We start from the raw sequence: 27,606 nt of genomic DNA, 5'->3' as shown, positions 1-27,606 counted from the left end.
TGGAATTGCTTGTGTTTGGGTTCTACTGGATGTTGAGGAGGACACTTGTCACCTGCCAAACACGAGCAGATGGATGACACAAGAACTCAATCGATTAATACAAGTCTGCTGATGAAATCATAATGATATTGTAATACGCAAGTCTCCTCATAAAGTCAAAAGGATAGATATCAATGTTTCGACCGCCCAATCTTTTAGGGCATTTCATGTGAACGGCGTACTCTGGTTGATGTATACTCCAAACGTCAAAATGAAAAGAAGATAAATATCAATATGTTCGACCTGCGAAGCATTTAGTGAATTTCATGTGAAGTTTGTGAACGGCACTTGGAATCTTCGTCGCAACTCGTTTGAAACTTTAGAGCTCTGCCAAGCAAGAACACCCGGAGGAAAGAGATACATGGTTCATTACTTCATTTCCTTCAAATTATGTGTTTTTCTACTTGCAACATTACTTAACGGAAGAGGTGTTTCATTCGCATTCTCTTCACTATTGAGGGTTAGTGTAATGCGTGCACATCCGCCTCGAAGAAACTTGAATTGGTACACAGAAGCAAACGGACTGCAATACTACGAATTATGCTGGTTTGGTAGTTTTTTCATTATCCATTCATAAGACTCCTCGAGTTACTAAAATGCATACACTCAAAATTAGTCACACGTCTCAATAGAAAAAGTGATAGGTGTTAACATACTATGGGGTAAAGATAGGGCTTCGCTTTATGTAGAATGTATTATGTATAATGATACAATTCAAGAATTCAGATCAAAACATTTCCTCTACAATTTGCCATAAGTTAATTAATTACGTGGCAGTAAACCAGCAGTCTTTTTTTTCATATTCCAAATTACAGTGTAGGAAGACTTCAAGGGTAGTGTGGTACCCATCACCTAATCAATATCTTTTACAGCATCCTGAAACCAACAGCAGCAACAATTTCAGCATGGAGAGAACAATGCCTTCTTTCAAAACAGTTTCTAAAGGGCACAATAAGATGTATACTACCCAGCTTTTTTCCTCGGCCTCTTGTTTCTAGAGTGAAACTAATATTTAGCTACCAGCCTACCACATTGTGCACTGTCCCTGATATAGGTGGGATACACTTGTATAATTGTATTAGAGATATGATACACAACGGGATCCTAATAGACTTTTAGCATTAGTCTTATATACTTATATCTACATATAGTCACAAATTTTCTGGGAATAACTATTTCTGCATCATAATTTATCTTTATGAACTATTTAACACTTAACGAATGAGATAAATAATTGCCTGGTAAATATTCTTGTCAATGTGGGAATTACCTTTGCTAATCGTGTTACATAAGCAGCAGCTAATGCAGTGATTAACAGTCCAGCTGCTAGTGTCAACAGCTGACCAGTTCCTCCGGGCAAACCAACATCAGATTCCTCTTGCTGAAACATAAATCAAAACTAAATGAAATATCTGATAACCAGATGGAGATTGATATAAAATGCGGCAGAAGGAACACAAAAGAGTTAGATCTAAATCCAACGTCTTTTCTAAGTATGGAGCAGCATTTTTTTAACCAAATCTGATCCTTGCTGTTCAGAAACTTATATTCAGGAATGAAATAGACAGTTAGATGGTTGTCACTATGAACTTAGGATAAAAGAGAGGCATTCTCTTAGGCTTAAGGACGATATTTTTCACCGGATTGCAACTGTATTTTGAACCAATGAGCCCATTTTACCATTAAGATATTGAATGACTTCTGACCAGGTTCTCACGTATGCTAATTTGTTCATGTCCTTTAAATTTTATCACTACACTCTAGAAATCACACGCATTATGACATTGGTAGAGCCCAGTGTTGCAGATACCAGCATGAAACCAACTATGCATCTGGATGTTATGTAACAACTTTTAATTTTCCAGACTTGTGGCTATATCAACCACAAAACAGTATATACAATGATAGCTGAACTGTGTCTATTTCCTATCCAGTTCTTCACACAAGTAATAACCTACTAAAGATACTTTTTCACTCCACCAGTAGAAGTATACACTCAGAAGTCAGAACTACTGGATATATCTATGATCGCATGACAATTCAAATTCTTATCCTATGCTTGCTCCATATCTTATTCTATGAATTAAGATCAGCCTAGCAGTCTATCAACCTTAGTGTTGTACTCAGGTAAAAGTAAGATTTTGTACGCAGCAAGGAAGTATAAGTTCCTTCTCCATTGTTCATACTCAATCACCTACCTCAAACCCCAGCCCCGAGAAGAAAACAAAAGGCGGAGAAATATAGGATTAAAGAAAACATGATTATATAGGCTTGACTAACATAAAGTTAGTACACAATAACAGGAAAAAGTGAAAGAAACTCACAATTATGGCTCGCCCAAATGCACCAGCACTCACATAAGCCCAGGTTCCTGGAAGCATCCCCAACCAACTGCAAGAAAATTATAGACTTTAGACTAAAGTGACAGTTTAACAAACTTATCTAGCAGTTCAGGGCATTAAAGATCTTAATAAAACTATCATACATGACCTGATGACCACTCTTAAGTAAATTCAATTATTTTTCAAATGGGCCACTGAACTTATTGGTACAGTGATGCATAATAATGTTGACAAACTTGAAAAGGTGCACAAACATTTACATCAGTCATAAAGACAGCACCTGAAGTCACAAGAGAACAAGTTTATTCCTATTTACTGTAACGCTTCTATGACTTCCTAACTAATAACGAAGCATCCTATTCTAGGCAGTTCAAGCTTAAATCCCCTCACCTACGACTATGGGAATATAAAGAGGTACCGAAATAAATTTCATGAGAAGAAAAGACATGTCAAATTTTGAACACTTGTGAGAAAAGGCAAAAACAGCACCTAATGCATAGGGCAATTAGTGGCTAAAATAAATTAGTTCAAGCCACAAAGACCATTTAGACCTTGTACACTTCAAGCTGGTTAAACTCAGCCTGCACCCAGTCAAGTAGGAAAGTTTAACCCAATAATTAGGCAAGGAAAAAACTAAATAAGACTTAAGACCACTACAAATCAAGCTAAGCTGCAAAAGAAATCGAACAGGTCCTAAGGCTCAGCCAGTGGGTACTCTCATAAGCATCCAATAAGACAGATAGTACGACAACCAACTAGACTTCTACGAAATCAGAATTCATAAAGTGAGCAAGAAGTAGGGTATACTAACCTTCCCAACACGTATGGGACAAACTTTACAGACGTCAATCCATATAAATAGTTCCCCAAAGAAAAAGGAAGCAAAGGGCTCAATCGGAGGAGAGTAACAACTCTGAAGCCGTTTTCTCCGATAGCCTTATCAATTGCGAGGAACTTCTTGTTTCCCTCAACCAATTTAAGAATACGCTCACGAGCAAAATATCTAGCAATCAGGAAAGCAACACTAGCAGCCACCTGAAATAGTAAATAATATCAGGGAAAAAGTACAGATATTAATGTTCTCTGTAAGCTTGTAGATTAACTAACTTACCGTTCCACTTAGAGAGACTAGAATTGAGCCAGTAACTGTGCCAAAAAGAAGACCAGCTGACATGGTCAACGGAACAGCTGGAATCGCAAGAATCTGGGAAAATATTTTTTCAATAGTCAGAAGTTGAAAGAATGTTTGGATTCTTTTTTTTTTTGGTAATGAAAAGAATGTTTGGATGACTGCAGAAATCTGAAGTAGATGCTATGAAAATTTCTACACATGTTGAATTTTGTTATGAAAGATGATGATGGAGTAGAGTTTAGATCATATAGCCCGTGAAGAACCAGCTAAATTTCTCATTCGAATTTGAGATAAGAAGTAAATAATATTTTTCATTTTCTTAAAGATTCATAAATAGCTACTTATTCATTTAAGCCTGATAGAAACTGCTTAAACGTGTTTCACATGTAAAGGTACATATAAATAACTATCAGAGGTATCACCATATAAGAATAAAGTCAATAAATACATGGCAATATATTAAGGGAATGGGTATCAAGTGCATACTTCCAGTCCGGCATAAACTGCTACGAACAAAGCATATCCAGCTGGACCATACCCTGTGCATCAAAAGCTCAGAGAGGTCAATCAAAGATAGAATTTTTTTAAGCAATTAAACAAAAGCACGGTTCATATTCTGGTTTTATCAAAGGATAATGCAAACAACAGGAATAGGATAGAGAGTTTCACATTATTCTATCTTTTGACCACCCAGTCAGGCCTGATTCCAGTAGGGCCTATAGGAGAAGCTCTTTGTCCAAACTTTAAAGTAGAGCAATTTAAATGGAGATATTCTACTACAAGAGCTTTATAGAGTCAAAATAAAGCATGCACTGCCCTTTTACCTCAAAAAGAGAGAACCTCAAAAGAACAGAAAAAGTATAAAAATATCACCGACTTGCATTACATGATCGCAGAAACTGCATAATTGAGCTTCTGTAGAAGGTATTTGGAGCCCATGCTAGTTACTTCTCAGTTCCAGTTGTTTAGAAACAAAATGCCACGTGCAACTTTAGTATTGTTTCCGTACGAACTGGGTGGTAGGTAACTTTGGCAGGCTATGGCTAACTTGTGGGTTGGCTTGAATTGATGGTGTTTACTATACGTGGCTAGAGAGAAATGCTAGATACTTGACCAAAACTTTAAAGTCTGAGAGAGATCTCACTCATCATAAACAGCCACTACATTCGGCTGTAGTATAACTTATATTGATTCACGTCACAACTCTTAACTACTGCTTGCAGTAAGCTACTTATCCACCTAATTTCACTTGAAGTAACATAAGTGATAGAACACAGTCATAATAGACATAAGAATTCCATATTGCAAGGCAATGAACTACCGAACTACAGATTAACATGCTAAGAAACTGCTTTGCTAGATTCTGCTTTCACAAATAAAGTTAAACCCAGCACGAATCCTAAGCTAGAGCACCTAGTACAGATACCTAATGAGAGCTCACAACCAATCAAAACATTCCATCCAGCACAAAATTTTCAATTCTGTTCAGCATTACAATTAAAGGAGCCAATAGTCCAATATGCCAATGCAGACGATCAAAATCAAAGGTCACATGAATTCGCAATAATCCTAAGTCAAATTCTCATAATTCAAACATTAAAGACACGAAAAAGGGTGCTCAAATTAATCAGCTTTACCTTCAATGAGAGTAGTGAACTGATTCAAGAAGGCATTAACCTGATCCTTATAGACAAACCCAGCCGCCCCAAACCCACCAACAAGCCCAACCAACAACAGCCCCGCCAAGATTGTACCTTTAAGCGCGAACCCACCCTCCTCCCCCTCATCATCACCGCCGCCGCCGGACTTGTCAACCTCGGGGGCGTCGTCGCTCTTGCTGAATAGCCACTTGAGGCTCTGGGGCGGAGCAGCGGCGGGGGTGGTCTTCTGGAGGCTGGTGGGGTTGGGCTTGGTCTGCTTGAGGGAGGAGCATGGGGAGAGGAAGTGGAGGCGGTGGTGGTGGAGGTTGGGTCTGGAGGAGGAGGAGGGGAAGGGAGAGAGGGACGGCGGAGATGGAGGCGGCCTCAGAGTGAGGAAGAGGGTGCGCATTTTAAGCAGTGAGGTGTGTGCACGATAAGAGCGGGAGGCTCACCACTGCCCATGTAGCAACTCAAAGTATACTTAGTGACATCATAAAAGAAAAGAAAAGAAAAAAGTGTGGCTTTTAAATTTTGGAGGACACTGGAAATATGTGGAAATCTGTGAGGGAGTGATAAGGTCACTGACTGTGGTTTGGTTGAGGTGAAAGTTGGTTGTGATTGGGGGATGTTATGGTATTATTGTGAGTGGTAGAGAAGGTGCCATGTACTTCTTTAGTTTACCTGAAATTTTTATTGAATAATGAAAGAGATTGTCTCTTTTTATTTCTTTGATAGTCATTTAGACCGAATGTGTAATTGCTCTTACTCATCAGAACTATGATTATTATTTAGGGGGTGTTTGTTTCGTTATATTAGTTGGGATGAGTCTCTTCTGTCCCATGTAGAAAAGTAAGAAGACCATTGATGCTTGCCCATTGATTAGTAATTTTGAATCTAAAAGAATGTCTAAAATGCTCTTAATCACTAGAACTAGGATGTTTCCAAAATGAGCGTTTGAGTGAGAGCTTTTGCACTAGCAAACTTGCCATACAATGAAATTATCTAGATATTGGGATTAGCCACAGAGGCTAAGCCTACCCAGGCGCCAAAAGTATTGACAAAAATTTCAGGACATCTCCAAGAGTATAGAGAGGGTTTCCTGATTATGTGAAGACACCGACCTTTTAATATTCACAGAACAAAACCACAACTCTGCGGTCAATGTGTCAAATTAGCCTTAGATTTGTTTTGGGTTCATTCTGAACTCCCACAACTGAGAAGGAAAGTAAATGATAACACCTTCAGCATCACTGCCAAGGCTATGGGAAGGGACATGTCATTTGCTCGAATGCTTAATATACAATGTTGTTACAACCTCAAATATCATGCAAGAAGTACAGTACGATCAATGATTTAGAGAAATGAAAACAATCTAAATCATCTAAGGATTATTGCTTTCCGGTTGTTTGCTCGAAGATGAGGAACTGGCAGCTTGGGAAAACTTTCCTTTAAGTATCAAATTCAAGTCTGGCTTTGGCAAAGTAGACGTGATTTTGTGTAGCTGATCATTCAGACTAGCATGCAGTTGCTGATGTGAAATTAGTTCTGGCTTCTCAAAAGCTTTTACTGCTGAGCTTGCTGCAAGATTAATCTGTAGGAAAGGAGAGTACATAAGAGAAATGAATTTATCCTTCTATTGCATGAAGAACTGTTGATGTTATGTTTTGCAGGTTTCTTTATGCACAAGGCCTTTACGTCACATAGGAGCACAGCCAATTGAGACGAGGAATACACCATAAGAAAGATGACTTTGTTTTACTATTGTAATAACAATTAGTTTGCTCCATGTCATCATTGTATTTCACAAAAGAGAGTTAGGCAAACTACACACAAACTCACACGCAGTGCACAGCAGATAGGAGAACATTTTGCCAAGCCATCTTGGTCATTGATCACTACCCATCTTGCTGCTAAAAGTATAACATATGTACAAGAAGCAAGTATTAGCACGAACACAGCACACATATATGCATGAAACATCCTACCGTTCCGTAGCACGTGCACACATAAGGAAAACTCCTAAAGAAGCCATAGGTAAGTAAAAGATGACTGTCCATTAATTCTGATCTGGTCAAAAGCTTCTGTTGATGACCACAACCTGATGAATCCAGGAGAGCTAGGAATGAGATCTGCCTAATCTGTTGCCAGAGGATACACATATCATGTTTCCAACAGTTTAGGTGTATCACTGATACACCTGCAATTAAACAGATGATATTGTATTCTATCTCACAAAGACAGTCTTTGATCTCTACAGGACAATGTCTAAAGGCAAATCTTTTGCCATTCTTGCATAGGGCTTTCCTTAAATCATGGGATCATCCAACTCCACAATCAAAATCCTCAGAACGACTCCACTCTTAGTTACTACAGAGTTGTAGTTACAGAAAGTCTTATTCGAATTATAATAATTCATTATCATATCCTGATTGACATTCTTGATCACCAATAACACAATTTGCAAATTCTCTAATCAATTGTTCTTCATGTGGCAACATAATGATCACGACGACCAATATAGAGCAAACTTCTAGGTAACTTGCAAGTTAAGTACCGGTATTGGAAATCAAAACAAGAATCCTGGGCTAAGTTCCTAGCTCCTAGGAGCCACGACCAGCTCGACAAGTAGCTAAACAGACATCAGCAACATCTTATAAAAATAAACTCTAAACTTTTCTCAAGCAGCAATGATCCTCGTCTATTTGCAAAATTTTGAATCCTGCTACTCCCAACACCTACATTCATCAAGTAGCACATCCTAAAATTGGGTTATGAGTCCGACGACAACTGACCCTCATCTTTTTAGTAAGATGAATCCTACTACTCTCAACACCTACATTCATCACGTAGCACATCCGAATCTGCGCTATCAGCCCAATGACAACTGAAGGATTGCAATTCAAGCAATTGAAGAGTGAGAATAAAACCAAAGAATACACTGATCAGAGCACATAATATATAGAACAGCATGATCTAGTGAAATGCTTTATAAGACTAATCCGACGAAATCTATGAAAAATTTCAACATACCGACTGTGAAGCCATCTCTACAGCAGCTTTTACTAGAGGCAGTATACAAAACCTAAACCAAACCCAATAGAACAACAATTAGTCTTAAAATTGAGTACTTGAATCATTATTATAATTTCCCAATTTTTCCTTTTTGAAGTAACTAAATTTTGGGTCAAAAGAAAATGAAAGTGAGGAGCTTACATTCCACGGCCACCGGCCAGAGCTTCCTCCGATGGGTCTTTCCATTCATCAATTCTGCCAATTTACCATCTACCAGGTTAAATTACGTTGGGTAAATAAAAAAAATTACAAAATCAAGTAAACATATATATATAGAGATAGAGTTGAGAAAGAGATACATACACCCAACCGTAACGGCGGTCAAATAAAAGGCGTTTGGATTTTGAGGAGGACTCCATTCTCTGTTGCTCTGAAACTGACCACCCTCGTAACACAGATAGGGGAAGAAGAAGAAGAGGAATGCTAAGTGGGCCGGGTCGGACTCGTCCACTATCGGGTTTGAGTTCATGGCAAATTCGTAAATAAAAGGAGAACCTCCGCCCTTTATATAATCCAAAGGCCCCACTCAAAATCAAACTTCCCCGCTTCGCTTCAGAGAGACTCGGAGCTTTTCAAATCGGCGATCATGAAGCCGACGGATCGGGTTCGGGCAAAGGCCACAAATTCCGGTAAACTTCGCTCCAAACTGTACTGATTTTCCGCTAATTTTCGTTGCTTAATTATTCTTTCTTGCTTGCTATTCCAATTTTTGCTCCGATAGCTTCCACCGGTGTTCCTTCCGGTGCACCGGAAAATTGAATTGAAAATTAAATGTTTGTTGTGGTTGTGGTGATGTCAGCTGGGGTTTGTATGATGCGAAACGCGTGGAAAGATGAACAGCACCCGTCTTTCATTAACTTCATCTCCAATTTCCTCGCTGCCAATTCTTTCAAGCTCAACTTTGTTTCAATTCCACCCGTAATTTTTCCTGCTTTGTATTTATTTTATTATATTTCAATTGTCTCGGTGAGTCTTTAAGCTCTGTGATGAGTTTCGATTGAATTGCAGGACTTCATTTTCAACTGTGGGGGTTCATCAGTGGCATTCATCTTTGTCACAAGCTTGGATTCAACTAATGTCTCCGAAATCTTGGCCAGGTACTTGACCAACTTGCTTTCGCTGTTGAACTCAATTCATGCGGTTGAACTCAATTAATGCGAATCCTGGTGACAATACAGAACTCAATTACTGAAGAAGCAATTTGCACATCTCTATGTTATCTGCACTCTCCCAACCAAGGAGCAAAATGACTTGTTTGTTCGTTCTTACTTCAAGTGAGTTGTCTGTTTCTTTTTTTTTGCTCAAGGAAAGTGTGCCATTAGATTTGGTAGAGCTTACAGGAGTAATCTTCTGTGATAATGTTTGAGTATGAAGTTGACCGGAGCTGTTTTTAACTTGTCAAGATCCGGATTGGAGCTTGGTAGGCCGGCATTTGTTCTGGTTAAAGACTTGGAGATGGGTTTTGAGAAGATGCTGAGGATAGCTTTTGCGCGCGGAGGTAAATCTTGTTCTTTAAAGCTCGATCATTTTAAGGATTCTGATGGAAAATGTTCTGAGTTACTAATTGATTATACAGTATGCAAGCGAGAGGATGTCACCACAAAATTGAAGGCTCAGGTTGGTGTACTGTCATACAAACATTAACAATGTTATGTTTCACACTTGGTTCTTGTGGCCTATCCTGCACATTTCTTTTGCTAAACATTTGGGGTTTCTTGTTTGATTAGAGAGAACAATATGTGCAAAGTGCTGGTGTGTTTCAAAGAGTGATCACATCGATACCAGGAATTGACAATCATGATGCAAATGCGGTACGTTACTTTTCATCGTCAAAGCTTGTATTAATTAACACTGCCTAACTAAAGGTTATTCTGGCTATTATGTTCAGCTTAACCAAGCAGTGGGATCAATTGAAGCAATTGCCAAGGAATCCAAGGAATATATACTGGAAAACACAGACCTTTCAGCTGACAAGGCAGAAATGGTTACCAGGTTCTTCAGGGATCAAAATTTTTATCTCAGTCCCAAGATTAATTGACACCCCTGTTTTATCTAATGAGTTCGATAGAAGCGGAGACTCATGGGCACATACTGAACCTTGCTTCTATTTTGTCGACTATTAGTCTATTACTGTGTACATATAGTTTCTGGAATTGGTACAAGGATGTGGTTAAACAGACCAAGCAGGTTTGAGAACTAAAACCCTGTAACATCCCCATGTTTTCAATTGTGCACGCAACCTATAGGTTCTTGATGATATAACCAGAATCATAGTTTTCAGACCAAAAAATACCTGAATCATAGATTCGGCTACACATCCGAGTTCCTCATATCCACTATAACATGCACTCGAGCATCTAAGTTAAAGGAGCTCAGATTATCACTTCCAATATCAGAAATTCAAGTTTGACTGAACATCAGTAGAGCTCGAGAAGGAAACTTTCTTCCACTCATCACTGTTTTTTTATTCGCAGAGACTTAATAAACACTTGTATACCCTGAAATTGCCAGCAGAAATGGAAGAGTAACCAAAATCAAATGAAAGCTGCTTCCGTCAACCACGGTGCAATCTACTTCAAAATTACTAAATGAGTTACATAAACCTGTTCGGAAATACACCTACAGGTGAGCAGTATTATAACATCCACTACATGATAAGGCATGCATACATTACAAGCTGAAGTAAAATTGGTTTGACCAACTGTAGAAACTATGAACTGTATGGGCACACGTTAACTATGATGGAGCACCGAGATATGACGCAAGCCGTAATATATCACTGAAGACTCCACCAGCGGTAACTTCCGCACCAGCTCCTGGCCCACGGACTATTAGTGGTTGATCTTTGTACCTTGTGGTTGTGAAAGCGATGATATTATCCGCTCCTGATAATTGAGCAAATGGGTGATCGTTTTTGTATGCTTGAAGCTTCACTGCCCCCTTCTGGTTGACGACATCAACCACCCCAACGTATCTCAAGACCTTCAACATCATAAGCCGCAACATAAGATATACGATCATTTAAAAAGTGAAAGAAAAAAGAAAATGAAATAGGGGAGGGTCTGGAAAGCTGTAAAAAACTATAGCTGCTATACTATATAAGATTGAATGAACCATGCCCATTACAGAAACCCAGGGTTTTATCACAAACATTGTCAAAAAGAAACATCCACAAAACCTTTATAGCATGTCAGAAAGAAAAAGGCAACTGTGGAGGGTCACAGGAAACTAGAATGATACTATTCTTGAATTTAAAAACAAGATATAGTGAGTTGTATCTAGTAGTTTGCTCCCATAGTTTGCCCATTTAGATGACTGATACTCAAGCAAATCATATATATTCAATAGACATTGCAGAAATGCATCTCAAGATACTTACTTCTCCTGAATCCTCAGCCATCTGTCTTTTCTTAGTCAAGTCATGATCGAACTGTGGAAGTTTCTGCATGAATTCCTCCGCTGATGCACTATCCTGAAAAGTTACCCAAGACACAATGTCAAGGTGTTCTTAGGCAATTGATAAGGTATAGTGAACAAACAGCAGAATGGATTTTACCTTTAATGGTTCTGGCACAAGGCTTTCAACAGGGATGTCAGAAAGTTCCAGCTTGAGACCAGATTCCCTAGCAAGAATTATTACCTGCATTTGAAAGGTACTTTAGGAGAGCAAATCTAACACCAAAGTAACAAAACAGAAATTGTAGTAGTTGTTGTTCAAGTTCGGATATGAGAAATAGCAGCATAAGTATGAAACTCAGTTTATAATAGTAATATGGAGTTGGCGGACAAAAACCTAGCACAAATTACCTTCCTACAAACATCTGTTCCGGATAGATCATCCCTTGGGTCTGGCTCAGTAAATCCTGCCTGCTTTGCCTCAGCCACCACCTCACTAAAGGTTCGTTTTCCTACAAAGTTGTTGAAGATGTAGCTCAAAGTCCCACTGCAAGAGCAAACAAAGATGCAAGATTTAAGTTCCGTGACACGTGTGGATTTCCAAAAATCAAGTTCTATATGCTTAAAGGGGTCCTAATAGAGTGATAGTGTAGAATTTTTGATTTTGATCGTCTGAATACCTGAATATGCCTTCAATACGTAATATTTTATCTCCTGTTTCTAGGAGCCCTTGTAAGGTATTGATGATTGGGAGACCAGCTCCAACAGTGGCTTCATAGAAGTAATGTGTATATGATTGCCGTTGAAGAGCTCTCAATTTCAGATACTGGACATGGACAACATTATGTCATTAATCATGAAAGCCCAGAAGTCAATACACATGCAAAATATATCAAGATCCAGTCTTCTCCAAAGTAAAATTTTGACTGTATGAGTAACTAAAAGCGGATATTGTCCCAACAGAACTTATACTGGATGGTATATGATGAAAGTACGAAATTAAGTGCAAAGCTTATGGTATGAAAGTAGTGTATACAGTAATATGATAAAATCCTTGTGACATACAAATATTACAGATATTTTGAATCAACACACTGCTGAAGCCATTGTGCATTAAAATAACAAAACTTGAAGATCATTCAGATTACATTATCATCCTTCAACACAAGGAAGAAAGTCTATTCATAACTGAGAAATGAGAGTAGCATTTCCATTGCAAAGGCCATAATAATTGTGGTCCTTGCTTGGTAAAACCTTTTAAATATTGTAAAGCAAGATATCCCCAAATGGTACTTAAGTGGATAGATAAAATAAAACAATGGGAATGCTTTGTATTTGTATCAGTTAATGCAAATCATATATCTCCAAAAACCAAACTTTGCAATTATATAATGTCACCTTAAGAAAACCTAAATATTTGCCCACATACAAAGATTATTACCTGATCAAGAGGACCTGAATTTGCCTTTTTGTTCGGGGTGACTACATGTATTCCTTTCCGTAACCAGTCATAGTAATGGCTTGCAATGACAGAATCAGCTGTGCAGTCAACTATAACAGTATTTGGAATAAAATGATTCCCATGTACATGCTGCACAAACTTGTCCATGTCTGCCAGTTCTCCTTTTTCTTTTTGAAGTTCTCTCCATCTAGATAAGTCAACACCCCTGCAACCATATATATATTGAAACATAAATTCCAAGATTTCCCACTACGGAACGAGTGATTTCCATTACTAAAGCAAAATGATACACATATCACCATTAGAAGCAATTAGAACATTTATTTAGTAAAATACAACAAGAACTGGAATACAAAAGACTAGTAGTATGGGCACGTGAAATGTGAATGATAACAAGTTTATAGGTTTTGGAATGTCCAGTTAGCAGAAGACACAATTACTGATGTATACAATGTCTAAATGACTGTACAAGCTTTTAATATCAAATTCAATAAACCTGTAAGTCAAATTTCAATTCACAACAGTACAATAACTTATACGGTTATACCACATACAAGTTGGACCACCATCATGTTCCAACTTCTAAAGTTATAACACATACTAATTCAGCATTATATCCTTGATAATCTCAACATATACATATAAAAGATCCAAGTGATCCAGCTCTATGACAGCACCATTTGATTTATGAATACTCCAATTAAAGAATTTAACTTACGTCTCACTCAAAAGCATTGTCCTTGAGCCAGTGATTCCCATCACACGCAAGTCAATGTTAAACTTATCCTTAAGGGCAGCAGCCTGCAAAAATTAGAAAGTTAATGAATTTTTGCCAACCCAACACACAAAATTAAAAGGATCAACTTCCCATCAAAGCTGCATTAATAATCATGCCCAAAACTAAATTCTAAAGACAGTGAATATGAATAATAGACAGAAGAAAGACTGCAAAATCATGCTTGAATAGATCTAGATCATCAGAGCAGCATCTATAAAAACTATACACTAGAAGATAAGAGAGAGAGAGAGAGAGAGAGAGAGAGAGCAGGTCAGTGCAACATAATGACTAAACAGAATTAGATGGCGTGCATTATTGAATAAAGTACGTGTGGTAATTAGACCCACCTTTACGTTAGGGTAGTTTTAGAAATGGCAGACTTTTTATTGCTGAACTGGTTATGAAAACTTACTTCAACTTGTTAAAATCCATGTTCTTTGCGAATGTGACTGTGTTATAAGAAATTTTTGAAATTTTAGCACACAGTTTTAAAGTCTTTGACACGAATTGGGAAGTTTACATAGAAAAGCATGTGAATTGATACAGACAACATACAAATGAAACATTGCAATTAAGTAACAACAACAGAAAAGAATTTGCTGAACAAGCACCTGATCTCTCAGTTGATCAAGTAGTGTAGCACCAATAAGTCCTGGTCCAACAATCCCCATTGCTATAGTGGTTCTTGACAGATAAAATCTAGAGTGAACTGCTCTTAGTGCCCTAATACAATCCTCCCGCTTTAATACTACTGTAATGTTGTACTCAGAACAACCTTGAGCTATAGCGCGCACATTAATATTTGCCTGCAGTGCAGAAACAATTTAGCCACCCTGGTATTGGAGATTATGAATTGTGAGAACCATTAAGTTTCAAAGACTACTGTTAAGAAGACAATACCCATATTATCTATAGTAACGTCATTATAATCATGTATTTAATAGTTATGCAAACAATTATACAAATTTGATTAACTTTAGGTTCATATATTTTTATATATTCAAAGATAAATGCCATACCTTTGCCAGTGCGTTGAAAAGAGTTGCACTAACTCCAGGAGTACTTGCCATTTTCTGGCCAACTGCTGCCAATATACTACAGTTTGGAATCACTTGAACCTGAGAGGTTCAGAAAGATAAGAGAGATACACTGTAAATAGATACAAAGTATGGGGTGGAAGTGATGCTATATGAGAATATTCAAAATGGGAACATAACAAAAAAGGTACAGGACTCATAATCCCAGTAATGGAGTTGAGCTAAGAAATAATACTCCATTTCACAATGAATCAAATCAATATCATCATTAGATTGAAAGCATTTTCACCTGTATTATTTTTAAGTTATAATTGTTATAAACAAGTGTAGGTCTAACAAGTGTATTGTTATAACAGTAACAGGTGCAGGTCTAAACTAAATATTGCGAGATTATCACCTTGGTTCCACTCTAGGATCCAACTTATTTTCATCACATGAAATCACTAGCTCCACAACATTTTAAAACCAGCCTCAAGCACTTAATTACAATATGTTACTAACCAAATGCAAACATTCAATACCATGTAACCTGATAAAGAAATCTAGTCAAACAAAATTCAAGCACCTGAGAAAGACGCCCTGCATTCAAAGCTTCACGGAATCTAGATTGTAGTGCCTCAGAAACAGCTTTTACTTCTTTCTCCGGGACAGCAAAGCATACAGAATGCTCACTACTAGCCTACATTTACCCACAATTAGGCACATTAAGCATCATAAAATTTGTATACTGCTTCAACCCATCATGCACCAGAATAAAGAGGATGAGCTACCTGAGATATCATAATAACATTAGCCCCCACATCTTTAACGGCAGAAAATATGGCACCGGCTGTACCAGGAACACCAGCCATTCCAGTTCTGGGAGTACAAAAGGACAACAATAATTAAGATAGGATAAGTGTTACTTAACATTCAAAGAAATAAAATGCAACTACTGTTATGAACTGCTCACCCTTCAACATTTACAAGGGCCAAATTGTCTATTGTCGCAAACCCTCTTACAAAGGATTCCAAACTTTGTTCCACTTCACCCTCAGAAGCAGAAGAGCGACAAATTTTTGTTCCAGGTGCAGAGAGATTGAACACGTTCCTTATGATGATTGGGATGTCATATCGCATTACTGGAATGATGGTGCGTGGATGCAGAACATTTGCCCCAAAATAAGACTACATGTGTGCATATACTTCGTATTAATATTATTAATATTGTGAATGTATCAAATCTCAGAAACTACAAAAAATGCATATAGGTTTACCATTTCCCAGGCCTCTTGATAAGACAATGTCTTCAAAATCACTGCTTCACTTACTGCAGAAGAAAAGTTTCTTGACATTAATTCAAACTCCCTCAGACTGTGACATTACATAATGCATCATCACATTATTCTCTAATAGTTAGGCAATTATTATAGAATGATCAGTATGGGACCTTTTCTGGTAGGAAGTTAAGTTACACATACCTTTCCTTGGATCTGCACTATAGACACCATCAACATCTGTCCAAATTGTAACCTGACTGGCCTTGAATAGAGCACCCATGATAGCTGCGGAAAAGTCACTTCCGTCTCTCTTTAAAGTAGTAGGAATGTCTTCGGGTGTGCTGGCAATAAAACCAGTAGCTACAATTGTTTTTGATGGATTTCTTGCATACCATTGCTCAAGTCTCTTTTCAGATTTCTCAAAATCAGGATCAACTTGATCAGAGCTAGTAGGGTTAACAATAAGGACTTCCCTTGTATCCATCCATTTGCAATCCACTCCATTCTGAAAAGAAACACAACAAAATAAAGCATTAATATACCAGACAGTTAGGAACACCAGCAGTCAGTAAATGCTTCCAAAATGGCCAAATAAGCAATCATCAGACCTTTCTAACAACAGATGCCAGTAACTGAGCAGACCATAACTCTCCATAACCTACCACAAAATCAGTGAAAGATTCGGTTGCATGGCCAGCTGTCAGAGGTAAGGAGGTTAGTCAGTGGAAGAGGCTTTATAATAAAAACAGATGCACAACAGTAAATGTGAACCATTTGACTACTAATATTTATTCAAAAGATTTATTTCACTTGAGGGGAATGCATTCAGGTCAAAGAGCAACTAATGGTATATTTTTTGGAAATAAATAATATACGATCAAACAATTCCAATACACTCTGGGTAAATTTTATCTTCCAATTACACAAAAGACATAACTGTGAGACAGAGTGAGAGAGAGATGCTCAATACCAATATATATTGCACGAAGCATAGCTTTCAGGTTACTGATGTCCTGATTTAGTGCTGATAAGAAGCTAGCGAGTTCATCCCCATCAAGTAAATCCACAGCAGTTGATCGGTGTTTTACTAAAATAGCATCCAATGCAGCCAAATAAGACTCATCTCGTGATTGAGCCTTGTAGATGAGGTCATACATCATATCTGTCACCTTAGACATTGCAGAGACAACTACAAACTTCCTCTCAGACTCGTCACTCAGAATTATCTTTGCAACATTGTTAATTCTTTCAGAACTTCCGACGCAAGTGCCACCAAACTTATGAACAGACCAACTGTCACCTGTAGGAAGCTGAACTTTCTCAGGGGATGTTTCTACTGGAGTACCTACTGATCAAGGAAAGGAAATCATATTAGAGGATAATTTAATCGTCCACCACATTATCTTAAGAGCAAATTTGAAATTATGTGAAAGGTTGAATAGGGGTGAACCTGTGACTGACGCAAAGATGTGGGGTCTAAAGGTCCTTTTCCTTTGCAACCCAGAAACAAAGCTCAGCCTGCAATAGATAACAAACCTTTCACGTTAACAAGCCCTTTCTAGTAGCAGAAGATGGAACACTAATCCCTACAGAAAAAGCTCGACAACTTTCAAGATGAAAAAACAGATACGAAACAAAATAATAACAAAACCAATAATCTACAGAAAACATATAGAAGAAGCATGTCACCAGCATGCCAGTTCTAACACTTGATAGAGTTCAATGCAGTGTATCAACTCATTTTATTTCTGCCATTCAAGATGTTAACCAATGTTGAAGTCAAAACTTTTGGCTAAATTACCAGTGAAGGTTAAATTAACCTACTCCCGTGATGTTAACTATTTCTTACTTAACATGTAAAGACAAAAGGGCGAAAAGTCAAGACTTGAGACAAAACAGCGAAAATCAAAAGCTTTCAGAATACCTTAGAACAACAAGAAGCTTCATAATGACCAAACATATGATCTCTAGTTGACACCAATGTGCACACATTATATAAGTCTCATACATTTACCATAAAGTAGATCACTAAATTCTTAAGAATGCATAAAGGCATTTCAAGCAACACAAAGTATAATTCACTCGAATCGCAAACCAACAGCTCAAATCGTTCTCTCTCTCTCAACCTTACAAATACGAATCTCAAGCTAATTGACGCGAATAGAGTTGAGCTATACTTGCTAAAAACTCCAGAAAATGATAAACAATAGCAAAAATGAATGAAGGAGGTGGTGGTAGAGAGTGGTACCGAGAGCGCTGAGGGAGAAGTAATGCGCGGCATTGATTAGAGAAGAAGCAGATCCTTTTGGGCGGCGCGAATGCACTGGGGGACGCCGGCGACGGCGACGAGAGCGACGCCATGAAAGTTTGGGGGGGTTTGGCGGCTTTGGTTGATTAGCTCTGAAAAGAGAGGACACTGATTAATTAGAAAGGTGGGCGGCGCCTCAAGATGTGAGGATTCGCTCTTGCCTCGACACGTGGCGTCTTTTTATTTTCCATGTGGCTTTTTTGCGATCTGGGTGATTGATTCACCCAAACTGGAAAAAAATCGTAAAAAGCTTGTTTTCTTTTTCTCACACAAACATGCCTCGTTAGATTGTGCCGAACATAACAAGAAACAAAAATCAAACTTTGCTCGAATAGGTTAATTCCTCATTTTAGGGTGGAACAATAATTACGGTGATACTATCTATATATCAACCATAAATATGTCTTCTGAAACCTACTGCTCTGATATGGAGAGAGCGGTTGCCGTTCAGGTGCTCTATTCTCATAGAGGACCTGACCGGCCGTTAGGGTGAGGGAGCACTAGCTAGATCACAACTTTGCGTGGTAGATGAAAAAAATGCTTTTATTTATGGCTGATATATTAGATGAATAATAAATGACATGGCACCGTATGTTTCCTTGAAGATATTATCAGTAACTCTACCCTTCAATACGTGAGACAAGCAAGTATATATGGATGCAGAATCTTCAACCTAGATAACTTAAATTCTTATTTCACGTAAGGCTTAGTAACAATGCAGGATCACATGTGTAAAGAATGAAAACATGAAAAGCTTTCTGTGCAAATAGCATGTTAATTATTTGTTATATTGTATTTCTAGGAATTCTTGCCTAGCTGGTTTTTTCCAAGTGTTATAGTGGACCAAGTTAACTCACCATATTTGGTTGAAGCTGTTGCTGGTAGAGTAGTTTGCCTCCAATAGTCTTTCAGTCTATTTGTTTGAAGATGTAAAAGCTTCAACAAACTCATAAGGTGTCACCAAACCAGAGAATGTTTATGCGTGATATTCATAGGCATTTAACTTCTTTACATTCCTCTTTCTTTCTCATGCATGCTTTATTGCTTTTAAAGTGTCCATAATGTTGGCTTATAAGTTTGCTAGATTAGCCAGATTAACATGTCCTCCAGATTTAGAATGTCTCTTGATCTTTCTTTTTTTTTTGGTAAGCGTAAGAGAACAAAAATCTAAACCCCTGTGAAAATTTATGGGAGCTGAAATTTGCATTCCAAAAATTACAATCTACACTCCTTATCTATTAAAATTCTCAATTTGCCCTCAACTTTCACATCATCTTCCTTCGTTCTCTCTTTTTTAGTTTTTCCTCGTTGGTTTTCATCTTCCCCTCCACTGAACTATCTCATTCCCTTTGTTGCATCTTAACTAAATGGATCTAAGTTTAACGGGCTATCATTTGATACAGAATTGAGTCTGTGTTTGATGGTTAAGATTATAACTCTTGAAGCTATGTTGTTAAGTATGAGGTATGGGAAGCGGTGGCCTGAGATTTTCGGACGGATTAACTCACCTCCAGTAATTTTTAATCAAGAAACCCAAGAACCAAAGAATTGAAATGTCCACTCGAATTTGATATTGAAAGAAGAAAAATAAATTGAAGAAGTGAAGGCAAAAACATAGACTATTCATGAAAACTTTGTTGTCATCCATTATTTATCTCCAAATATGATTGATCCAAAAAGGTACCATATTAATTTTGAATCAGATTTGGAGAGGAGAGATGAATAATAGAAAAAGTACAAAAAAAAGCTAGAGGACAAAACTAATGCCAGCAACAAAGTCAAATATGGAAATTATAAAAACAAATTGTAAAACAATATTGAACCTTAACATATAATGAAACCGAGCAAATAAAAAAGTTGTAACCATGAAATTGAACTCTCAGCTAATCTTCTGCATAATAAAAACTACATGGCAATGAAAAAATTTCACTTCAGCAATTCATAATCAAGATGTATAGTGATAGTTTGGCATAAAAAGAAGATTTTCAACCTAAAGGCTAGCAAAAACTTCCTAAAAAACTCCATTTGTGTCTCAAAAGGAGGATGCCACATATGATGTTTAAAAAGAAATTTTCATTCCTCCAATGTCTCAACTCAGCTAGTACAAGTCTCTACATCATTCGAATCATTCATCACAACAACAAAAAAGGCACATATTATATAGAATATTATATTTGGAATTTTCTAAAACAGAATTCCAGTGCTGAGGTTCGAACCCAGAAATTCTCAAATCCATTAGAAAGTGTATGAGCTACACTAGATGATTTTTTTATAACAAGGACGAATATTCTTGCCCCTCAAAATTAGATGAAAAGTCCAACGGTTGACAATATATGTAACAACAACAACAACCAGTGTAAATATGTTTAAATCCCAGTGTCCCACTACAATACTAGAAACTTCAAATGTTAGGTTATAATCGAACTCAGTTCAACTACAAGTGTGATTACTGAGGTCGTCGAATAGGCTGATCAACATCTATGTGCATATTACTCAGGTCTTCCTGCATGAATAGCTCAGTCCCACTGACATGTATATAGTATCATGAATAAACTCTTCCGGTCCAAGGCTCCATCATAAATGCTCGATAAACAGCACGCCTGATATACGGAATAACATCCTCAATAGTCAACATGAATTGTGGCAACTCTCTGAACCCATCACAATTCAATTGTTGCGAAAAAAATCTACAACCCGATCCGATAACAAGATAATTGTAAATGATCTCCTCCACTATTTTGATAGATGAATCACTAACATAATATGAATGAGATCTTGTATCATAACCAACAACAAGAAATAAAAATGGATATGTCTTTTCGAGAACATGTTCTCGACCACACAGAAATATGTTTGTTTTCACAGCAGCGTACTCAATGGTATTGTCTATCATACGACCACCCCTAATATGATCTTGCAATTCTCTGCTAGCTGTCAATACCTTCGTCGAGATTCTGGCCCCCGCAGTATACATTCACAGTGTAATCTTAGTAAATTTGGAGTAATTATCAGACTGTTCAAAATTGACGGAATCAGTTCCCCTAGAATCTACAGCGAGAATCACCCTATCACGTAGTATCATGGCCAAGACGGTCATTCCCTTTAGGAATTCATTAACAATTGTTCAATCCGCAGGCGTTTCATTAGTTGCTCACGATCAGATGTTTGATAATCATTCATTCCAATACCAGTTGATGGTGTTCTTGGATGCTTCGAAGAAACTTAAATCTTTGATGTGTCCATTTAGCAAGTACCACAAACCAGTTCTTAAGTCAGCTCTTGACTCAAAGAAAGTTGGCTTGTGAAGTGACAGCTATACTGGATGATTAGTATACAGGATTATAGGGTTTCAAAAAGTTTAATAAAATAATATAAATTGTTGAATCGTTTGAAGTGTTAAAGTAGAATATGCTTATATTAGCCAAGATAACACATCTTCAGTTGAATAGTTTTGCAATGTCTGTAGAGTATTCTATAGTACTTCTATTTGTAAACATAGGTGAACTATTTTGTATAATCTTAGAAGACATTATCCTATTAATTAGATTTAGTATTGTATCATTATATATATATATATATATATATATCTCCTCATGGAGAATAATATTGTTGAACCATCCTATTATACATACAGGGTTACAAAAAATGTAATAAAATAATATAAATTGTTGAATCGTTTGAAGTGTTAAAGTAGAATATGCTTATATTAGCCGAGACAACATATCTCCAGCCGACTAGTTTTGCAGTGTCTATAGAGTATTCTAGAGTACTTCTTCTTGTAAATATAGGTGAACTATTTTGTATAATTTTAGGAGATAATCTCCTACTATATTTAGTATCATATCACTATATGTATCTCCTCATGGAGAATAATATCATTGAACCATCATATTCTACATATAGGGTTACAAAAAAAAAATTGTTGAATCATTTGAAGTGTTCAATTAGAATACGTTTATATTAGCCAAGATAGCATATCTCCAGCCGATCAGTTTTGGAGTGTCTATAGAGTATTCTAAGGACTTCTTCTTGTAAATATAGGTGAACTATTTTGTATAATCTTACTGCATGTTGACTTACCCGGAATTGAGTTGTATTCCCCCGGAATCAATTTCATTACGGCGTTTACTTGCAAAGGGGAATTGAATTTGTAGTGGGACCCGCCATCAAAACCCAAAATGAATTCCATAAAAGCCCCACATTTGTAATACTGGGGGGAGGTCGGAATGAGAGGGAATGCAGATTTCTTCCAAAAATATCAAACCCAACCCTAGAGTATAATGGCCTCCACATGCATCTCATTCTCTTCCTTAAAACTTGATTAGTGGAGCATTTGTTTGACTGGTACCTTAATACATGTACCATCATTTATATCCTATTCATGTTGCAACTTGCAAGTAATTAAACTAACTCATATCATCGGTGCAGTTAGAACCAGAATCATATTGGGAAGTTCTCATTTGCTATCATATGATGAACGCAAACGCCATTTAGACATTGTCAAATTATCTAATAGCAAATGTTGTTGAACTTCAAAAACTGAAACTACTTCTAATCCTATGTATCAAAACAATAATACTTGAAGTGAGCTAAGTAAATTGAAAAGATAGCTAGGGTATTCCATTCGTAACAAGTCAAGCTTTTCATCAATGTCCCAATGTTCATAAAAGTACACAAATGATTATAATGTGACACTGGAAAATGAAGAAAACACTAATGAGAGAGAGAGAGAGAGAGAGAGAGAGAGAGAGAGAGTTTTATCCGAATTGTAAAAAAAAAGTATTTTGGTAATTAACTTAAATTTAATTCTGATTCCTTATCGTAAGTAAACAACAACAATCGTAATTAGTTTCATTCTCATTCCTCTGTATTATTTCATTATGTCTCTCATTCCTTATGATTCTTATTCTAGATTAATTTCATTCTGGGTAAGTAAACGTGCCATTAGGAGACACTCTCCTATTTAATTTAGTATTGTATCACTATATATATATATATATATATACTATAGGATAATAATAGGCAAAGTTGCCAAAATACACCATAAACTTGGTTGAAATTGTCATTTTACACCCTATACTTGCAATTGTGTCAATATACCTCCTAAAGTTGGTAAACTTGACCGATTTGCTTCCCCTCCGTTAAGTTTAACTGTTTTCATCTAATTTTGCGTCACATGCTATGCACATGAGAAGTAATGCTGCATTTATATTTATATATTTTTAAAAAAAAATTAGAGGATTTTTTAATCAAATTATTTATTCTACGTACTCAACCCTACTTCGAATTATATATTTTATATGCCCACCCATTTCAAATATAGTGTGTTGTGTACATATATAATTATATATCTACACATTATTTTTAATTTTTTATGTTATTATGTATTTATTTATATTTTTCCAATATCTTTTAACATACCATATTATATAAATTAATAAATATTTAAATTAATAACATGTTTCAAAATACAAAAAAAGCTAGTAGCGCGCAAGTCTTCATCATAAGTAATTTTATTCATTTATTTCATTATTAAAAATGAATAAATATATAATGACAATACTACCCTTCACATGCATTGCATGTGACTAAACTTTGGATGGAAAACATTAAATTTAACGGAGGGGTGCAAATCGACAATTTTTACTATATTTAGGAGGTAAATTAACTCAATTGCAAGTTCGAAGTGCAAACTGACAATTATGGCTAAATTTTAGGGTGCAAATTGTCATTTTGCCGAGAATAATATCATTGAACCATCATATTCTACATATAGGGTTACAAAAACATATAATAAAATAATATAAATTGTTGAATTGTTTGAAGTGTTAAAGTACGCTTGTATTAGCCAAGACAACACATCTCCATCCGACCATTTTTTCAGTGTATGTAGAGTATTCTAGGGTACTTCTCCTTGTAAATATAGGTGAACTATTTTGTATAATCTTAGGAGATACTTTCCTATTAGATTTAGTATTGTATCACTATATATATCTCCTTATCGAACCATCCTATTCTACTGTGTCGGACACACAAAGCCTTGGAATTGAGCGAGTATTTACTATTATGGAGCAGAATCAACGAGACCAGAATATTTGGCTTTTTTCTCGATGATTTCCCCTCTTGTAGTTTGGGTAACTTATAATGTCGATTATAACTCAAATTAGAGGGACAACTCTTCTCTATTCAGAACATCCCTTGATCAATCCCTCATCTCTCACGGGGTAACTAAAAAAAGTTAAAATCTGAAATTAACTTTGAATTTGTTTGGCTGTACAATCTTAGGGATGATTTCACCAATGCCTCTTGAAAATTGTTGGTCCTTGAACAATGGCGGATCCAGAATTTGTTCTGAGCCAAGGCAAAATTATTTTACAAATTCTTACTCTTGAAAAAACTGTTGCAAATTCGAGTTTGTCTTAGTCTAATAGCATAATTTGATCACATAAAACATTACATAATTTGATTGTACGTCTGACCTTATACGAGTTTGTTAGGAAACCAATTAGTTGAACCAAACCAACATAAGTAATTGCATAATTTGATTATATATAGTGTGCTACCAACATGAATTATGCTATTTTCTTTATTCCTTTTTTTTTCTTGAACTCAATATAAGTTCTATCTGTGCAGATCTTTGATAAATAAAGGGAAAAACCCTATATGTATTATGCCTCCTTGTCTTATGTCTCATATCTCATTAATTATAAAGCCCAAAATGATGTTGTCGAAAGAAAATATAGAAGGACGCATACAAGTGGTCTGGTATTCATCAAATTCTTCCTTATTCTATGATTTTTACATACCAGCTTATATAATAATAGGTGAATTACAAACCCCAGCCTAGGCGATTGCCTAAGCTTGCCTATACATAAATCCGCCACTCTCCTTGAACTTTAGAGATTTGCTCACTGAAATTTTGTGTATAGTTGATCCAAGTCCCAACTTCTATCAGAACTTAAGTGGAATTAAAGATACACAGCTACTTGCACTAGTTGCATATGTTTACATGCTTGAAGATAAATTAGTCACTAAATTTGAGTGGTGGAAATAGGTATAGAAGTGGTGGCAGATGACAATGTTTATCATACTATATATTCGTATATTTTCTTTAAATTCCAAAAAAATTAGGACTTGGACCAACTTTTATGGTCACATCGAGATGACTTTTTGTTAATGTACCTGTAGTATATGCTCCTGCCGTCTGCTATTACTCACGGCTAAATGTTATGCATAAACAGTTATTTGTTCATTGCACGATCTGTTCTTTCATATGTATATATTAATATGTGTTGGTATTTTTTACAGACAATCCAGGCAACCATGACTGAGGTCATAGTGAGTATATTAGGGGATGATAAATTACTAGCAGCAGAGGCTGCAGAGCTATTAGGAGAGTTGTGGAGGAACAAGGTCCCAACAAAATTCTTGGTCAATAAGAGAGAGACGAAACACTTTGATCGAGCAAAGGACTCTAAAATTCCCTGGATGATAATTGTGGGAAAAAAAGTACAGAATGAGGGGTTGTGATATTGAAGAACATCGCATCTAGGGAAAAAGTTGTAATTCAAAGAAGTGACATTGTACAAGAACTTAAGAAAACGGTTGGATGCATGATTGTTTCAGATTGTGAATGCATAGAAGAACCATTGGGCCTGATTCCCTATTTCCCTTTCTACATGTTCTGTGTTTATGTAGCTCTTTCTAATCTTCTTTTAACTTTTGGGGTTGCAAAACAAGCTACTCCATTATGGTTAAATTGTTTCATATGCTTATGAAAAATACAATACTGGTCGTTTTCATTTGGGAGTATCAGAACTCAACACATCCTGCTTCTTTTCCTTCATTGTCTTACTTTCTTCTTCTTCCTCATTTGTGTTGAGCTTTCCCAGAATGGCAATGATCTCGTTGATCGGCAATGGAATCAACCTGTCAATCTTCTCCTTCAGCTCCATGTAATTGTCCGGGTCATGAACTCTCACATCTTCAAGAAGTCTACCAGAGCTTTGATCCAAGATAGCTTGGGCAACAGTTCTAATAGTAAGTTTGGCAGAACATGCCTGCTCGCTCATATGCTTCCCTGTTTTGCAGTAAATCGCAAAGCATTCGCAGTTGTTCTCCAAAAGGTTGTAATCACCAAAGCCATCTTGGCTGTTGAGCAAGGCGGTGGCACGGTTTAAAACTGCAGCAGGGTCATCACAGCTTCCGGTGCTGCAAGTTCCTGACCTTTTGAAAAGGAAATGGTGATAAGGGACTTGATAATCAAATCGATAAAGCTCGTAGCCTGAAAGAAAGCAATCAAGGCATGATATGACCACTCCTCGATGAACTTTTCGGTCAAAACCACAGGTTTTGCAAGCAGGCCTTCGTCTCAGTTTGTTTGCTGGTTCCTCTTTTCTGGTTTTGGTGTAGTGGATCACCTTATCTGGCTCCATAAATATTCCTGAGCATAAAACATACCATAAACAAAGTAGACACATTACAAATCTATTCAAAACAAATGTATATATAAACTCGACGTATTAAAAGTTTGGCAAGTTAACATTTGAGGATTGCAACAGAGAAGCTACCATGGTGGGAGTATGACTTCCATTTTCTGAAGCTGTAGATGTGATCTCCTGGCTGGAGTTTGCTCTTATGAATCTTGTTTGATATCAGTCCCATCTCCCTCTCTCTCTCTCTCTCTCTCTCTCTCTCTCTCTCTCTCAAAATAGGTGGTTTTTCTGGTAGTAAGCACCAAAATGTGAAGGCATACATGGGGGAGCTAGGCTCCATAATTTATAAATCTAGATGAGGAGATGAGTGATATGAAGTGACATTGTGGTGGGGATCTTGATTTTCTGTACACTAGCTAACTCATAATTCTAAGTTTCTAAGCACTTACAGTGGGAAGGTTAAACGTACTTTTCTACATACGACTAATCAATAATGGATCATGGATATGTACGTACTCGACAATTACCTTCCAGTACTCAATCTAGCAACAAGTTCATTTTCATTGTTCATTCTCTCCGTTTTTGATAATTAATTATTTTAGGTGAAACCAAATAATTTGCTATGGGAGGCTTGGAGCTTGATTTAGTTCAAGAAGTTTTGGATGAATCCAACCTCAATTCATCCTTACCTTTTCCGGTATACAAT

The 27,606-nt window shown here is 36.8% G+C and overlaps 5 protein-coding genes across 5 annotated transcripts; 1 reads left to right on the top strand and 4 right to left on the bottom strand.

Moving 5' to 3' along the window:
* Positions 1-695: 695 nt before the first annotated feature.
* On the bottom strand, positions 696-5,623 carry LOC126785217 (uncharacterized). The gene is made up of 7 exons (XM_050510838.1): positions 5,151-5,623; positions 4,000-4,052; positions 3,493-3,585; positions 3,193-3,416; positions 2,364-2,430; positions 1,310-1,420; positions 696-915 (listed from the first exon to the last, which is right to left on the bottom strand). The coding sequence occupies exons 1-7, from the start codon at positions 5,560-5,562 to the stop codon at positions 892-894; spliced, it is 984 nt and encodes a 327-aa protein (XP_050366795.1). The 5' UTR covers positions 5,563-5,623; the 3' UTR covers positions 696-891.
* Positions 5,624-6,379: 756 nt separating this feature from the next.
* LOC126785219 (uncharacterized) lies at positions 6,380-8,604 on the bottom strand. Its single transcript, XM_050510841.1, has 4 exons — positions 8,529-8,604; positions 8,367-8,420; positions 8,184-8,235; positions 6,380-6,744 (listed from the first exon to the last, which is right to left on the bottom strand). Exons 1-4 carry the CDS (start codon positions 8,582-8,584, stop codon positions 6,535-6,537), a joined length of 372 nt encoding a protein of 123 aa, XP_050366798.1. The 5' UTR covers positions 8,585-8,604; the 3' UTR covers positions 6,380-6,534.
* A 118-nt stretch (positions 8,605-8,722) lies between these two features.
* On the top strand, positions 8,723-10,421 carry LOC126785218 (protein PARTING DANCERS). The gene is made up of 8 exons (XM_050510839.1): positions 8,723-8,854; positions 9,025-9,143; positions 9,234-9,322; positions 9,404-9,499; positions 9,629-9,723; positions 9,802-9,842; positions 9,953-10,036; positions 10,114-10,421. The coding sequence occupies exons 1-8, from the start codon at positions 8,812-8,814 to the stop codon at positions 10,261-10,263; spliced, it is 717 nt and encodes a 238-aa protein (XP_050366796.1). The 5' UTR covers positions 8,723-8,811; the 3' UTR covers positions 10,264-10,421.
* Positions 10,422-10,774: 353 nt separating this feature from the next.
* Positions 10,775-18,550, bottom strand: LOC126785216 (bifunctional aspartokinase/homoserine dehydrogenase 2, chloroplastic-like). Its single transcript, XM_050510837.1, has 18 exons — positions 18,406-18,550; positions 17,608-17,675; positions 17,128-17,505; positions 16,766-16,854; positions 16,359-16,662; positions 16,155-16,207; positions 15,851-16,065; positions 15,669-15,756; positions 15,464-15,577; positions 14,881-14,979; positions 14,473-14,667; positions 13,802-13,884; positions 13,063-13,288; positions 12,302-12,447; positions 12,033-12,168; positions 11,782-11,865; positions 11,605-11,697; positions 10,775-11,207 (listed from the first exon to the last, which is right to left on the bottom strand). The coding sequence occupies exons 1-18, from the start codon at positions 18,516-18,518 to the stop codon at positions 10,962-10,964; spliced, it is 2,730 nt and encodes a 909-aa protein (XP_050366794.1). The 5' UTR covers positions 18,519-18,550; the 3' UTR covers positions 10,775-10,961.
* Positions 18,551-26,081: 7,531 nt separating this feature from the next.
* Positions 26,082-27,132, bottom strand: LOC126784753 (protein LEAD-SENSITIVE 1-like). Its single transcript, XM_050510251.1, has 2 exons — positions 27,036-27,132; positions 26,082-26,908 (listed from the first exon to the last, which is right to left on the bottom strand). Exons 1-2 carry the CDS (start codon positions 27,127-27,129, stop codon positions 26,265-26,267), a joined length of 738 nt encoding a protein of 245 aa, XP_050366208.1. The 5' UTR covers positions 27,130-27,132; the 3' UTR covers positions 26,082-26,264.
* Between the last annotated feature and the right edge of the window lie 474 nt (positions 27,133-27,606).

The sequence above is a fragment of the Argentina anserina genome, chromosome 2 (assembly GCF_933775445.1).
Source record: "Argentina anserina chromosome 2, drPotAnse1.1, whole genome shotgun sequence".
NCBI lineage: Eukaryota > Viridiplantae > Streptophyta > Magnoliopsida > Rosales > Rosaceae > Argentina > Argentina anserina.
Note: the sequence above shows the minus strand (reverse complement) of the source record. Positions and strands in the feature narration are given on the sequence as shown.

Excerpts from the sequence above, each read along its gene's own strand:
- LOC126784753 (XM_050510251.1), bottom strand. The coding sequence starts at position 27,129 with ATGGGACTGATATCAAACAAGATTCATAAGAGCAAACTCCAGCCAGGA. Across the intron at positions 26,909-27,035 it reads GAAGTCATACTCCCACCATG|GAATATTTATGGAGCCAGAT; the intron begins GTAGCTTCTCTG and ends TTTTATGCTCAG.
- LOC126785219 (XM_050510841.1), bottom strand. The coding sequence starts at position 8,584 with ATGGAGTCCTCCTCAAAATCCAAACGCCTTTTATTTGACCGCCGTTAC. Across the intron at positions 8,236-8,366 it reads CTGGCCGGTGGCCGTGGAAT|GTTTTGTATACTGCCTCTAG; the intron begins GTAAGCTCCTCA and ends GGTTTGGTTTAG. Across the intron at positions 6,745-8,183 it reads TAGAGATGGCTTCACAGTCG|ATTAATCTTGCAGCAAGCTC; the intron begins GTATGTTGAAAT and ends CCTTTCCTACAG.
- LOC126785218 (XM_050510839.1), top strand. The coding sequence starts at position 8,812 with ATGAAGCCGACGGATCGGGTTCGGGCAAAGGCCACAAATTCCG. Across the intron at positions 8,855-9,024 it reads GGCAAAGGCCACAAATTCCG|CTGGGGTTTGTATGATGCGA; the intron begins GTAAACTTCGCT and ends TGGTGATGTCAG. Across the intron at positions 9,144-9,233 it reads ACTTTGTTTCAATTCCACCC|GACTTCATTTTCAACTGTGG; the intron begins GTAATTTTTCCT and ends ATTGAATTGCAG.
- LOC126785217 (XM_050510838.1), bottom strand. The coding sequence starts at position 5,562 with ATGCGCACCCTCTTCCTCACTCTGAGGCCGCCTCCATCTCCGCCGTCC. Across the intron at positions 4,053-5,150 it reads GTTCACTACTCTCATTGAAG|GGTATGGTCCAGCTGGATAT; the intron begins GTAAAGCTGATT and ends TTTGATGCACAG. Across the intron at positions 3,417-3,492 it reads TAGTCTCTCTAAGTGGAACG|GTGGCTGCTAGTGTTGCTTT; the intron begins GTAAGTTAGTTA and ends TTACTATTTCAG.
- LOC126785216 (XM_050510837.1), bottom strand. The coding sequence starts at position 18,518 with ATGGCGTCGCTCTCGTCGCCGTCGCCGGCGTCCCCCAGTGCATTCGCG. Across the intron at positions 15,757-15,850 it reads GCCCTTGTAAATGTTGAAGG|AACTGGAATGGCTGGTGTTC; the intron begins GTGAGCAGTTCA and ends TTGTACTCCCAG. Across the intron at positions 14,668-14,880 it reads TTTTCAACGCACTGGCAAAG|GCAAATATTAATGTGCGCGC; the intron begins GTATGGCATTTA and ends TCTGCACTGCAG.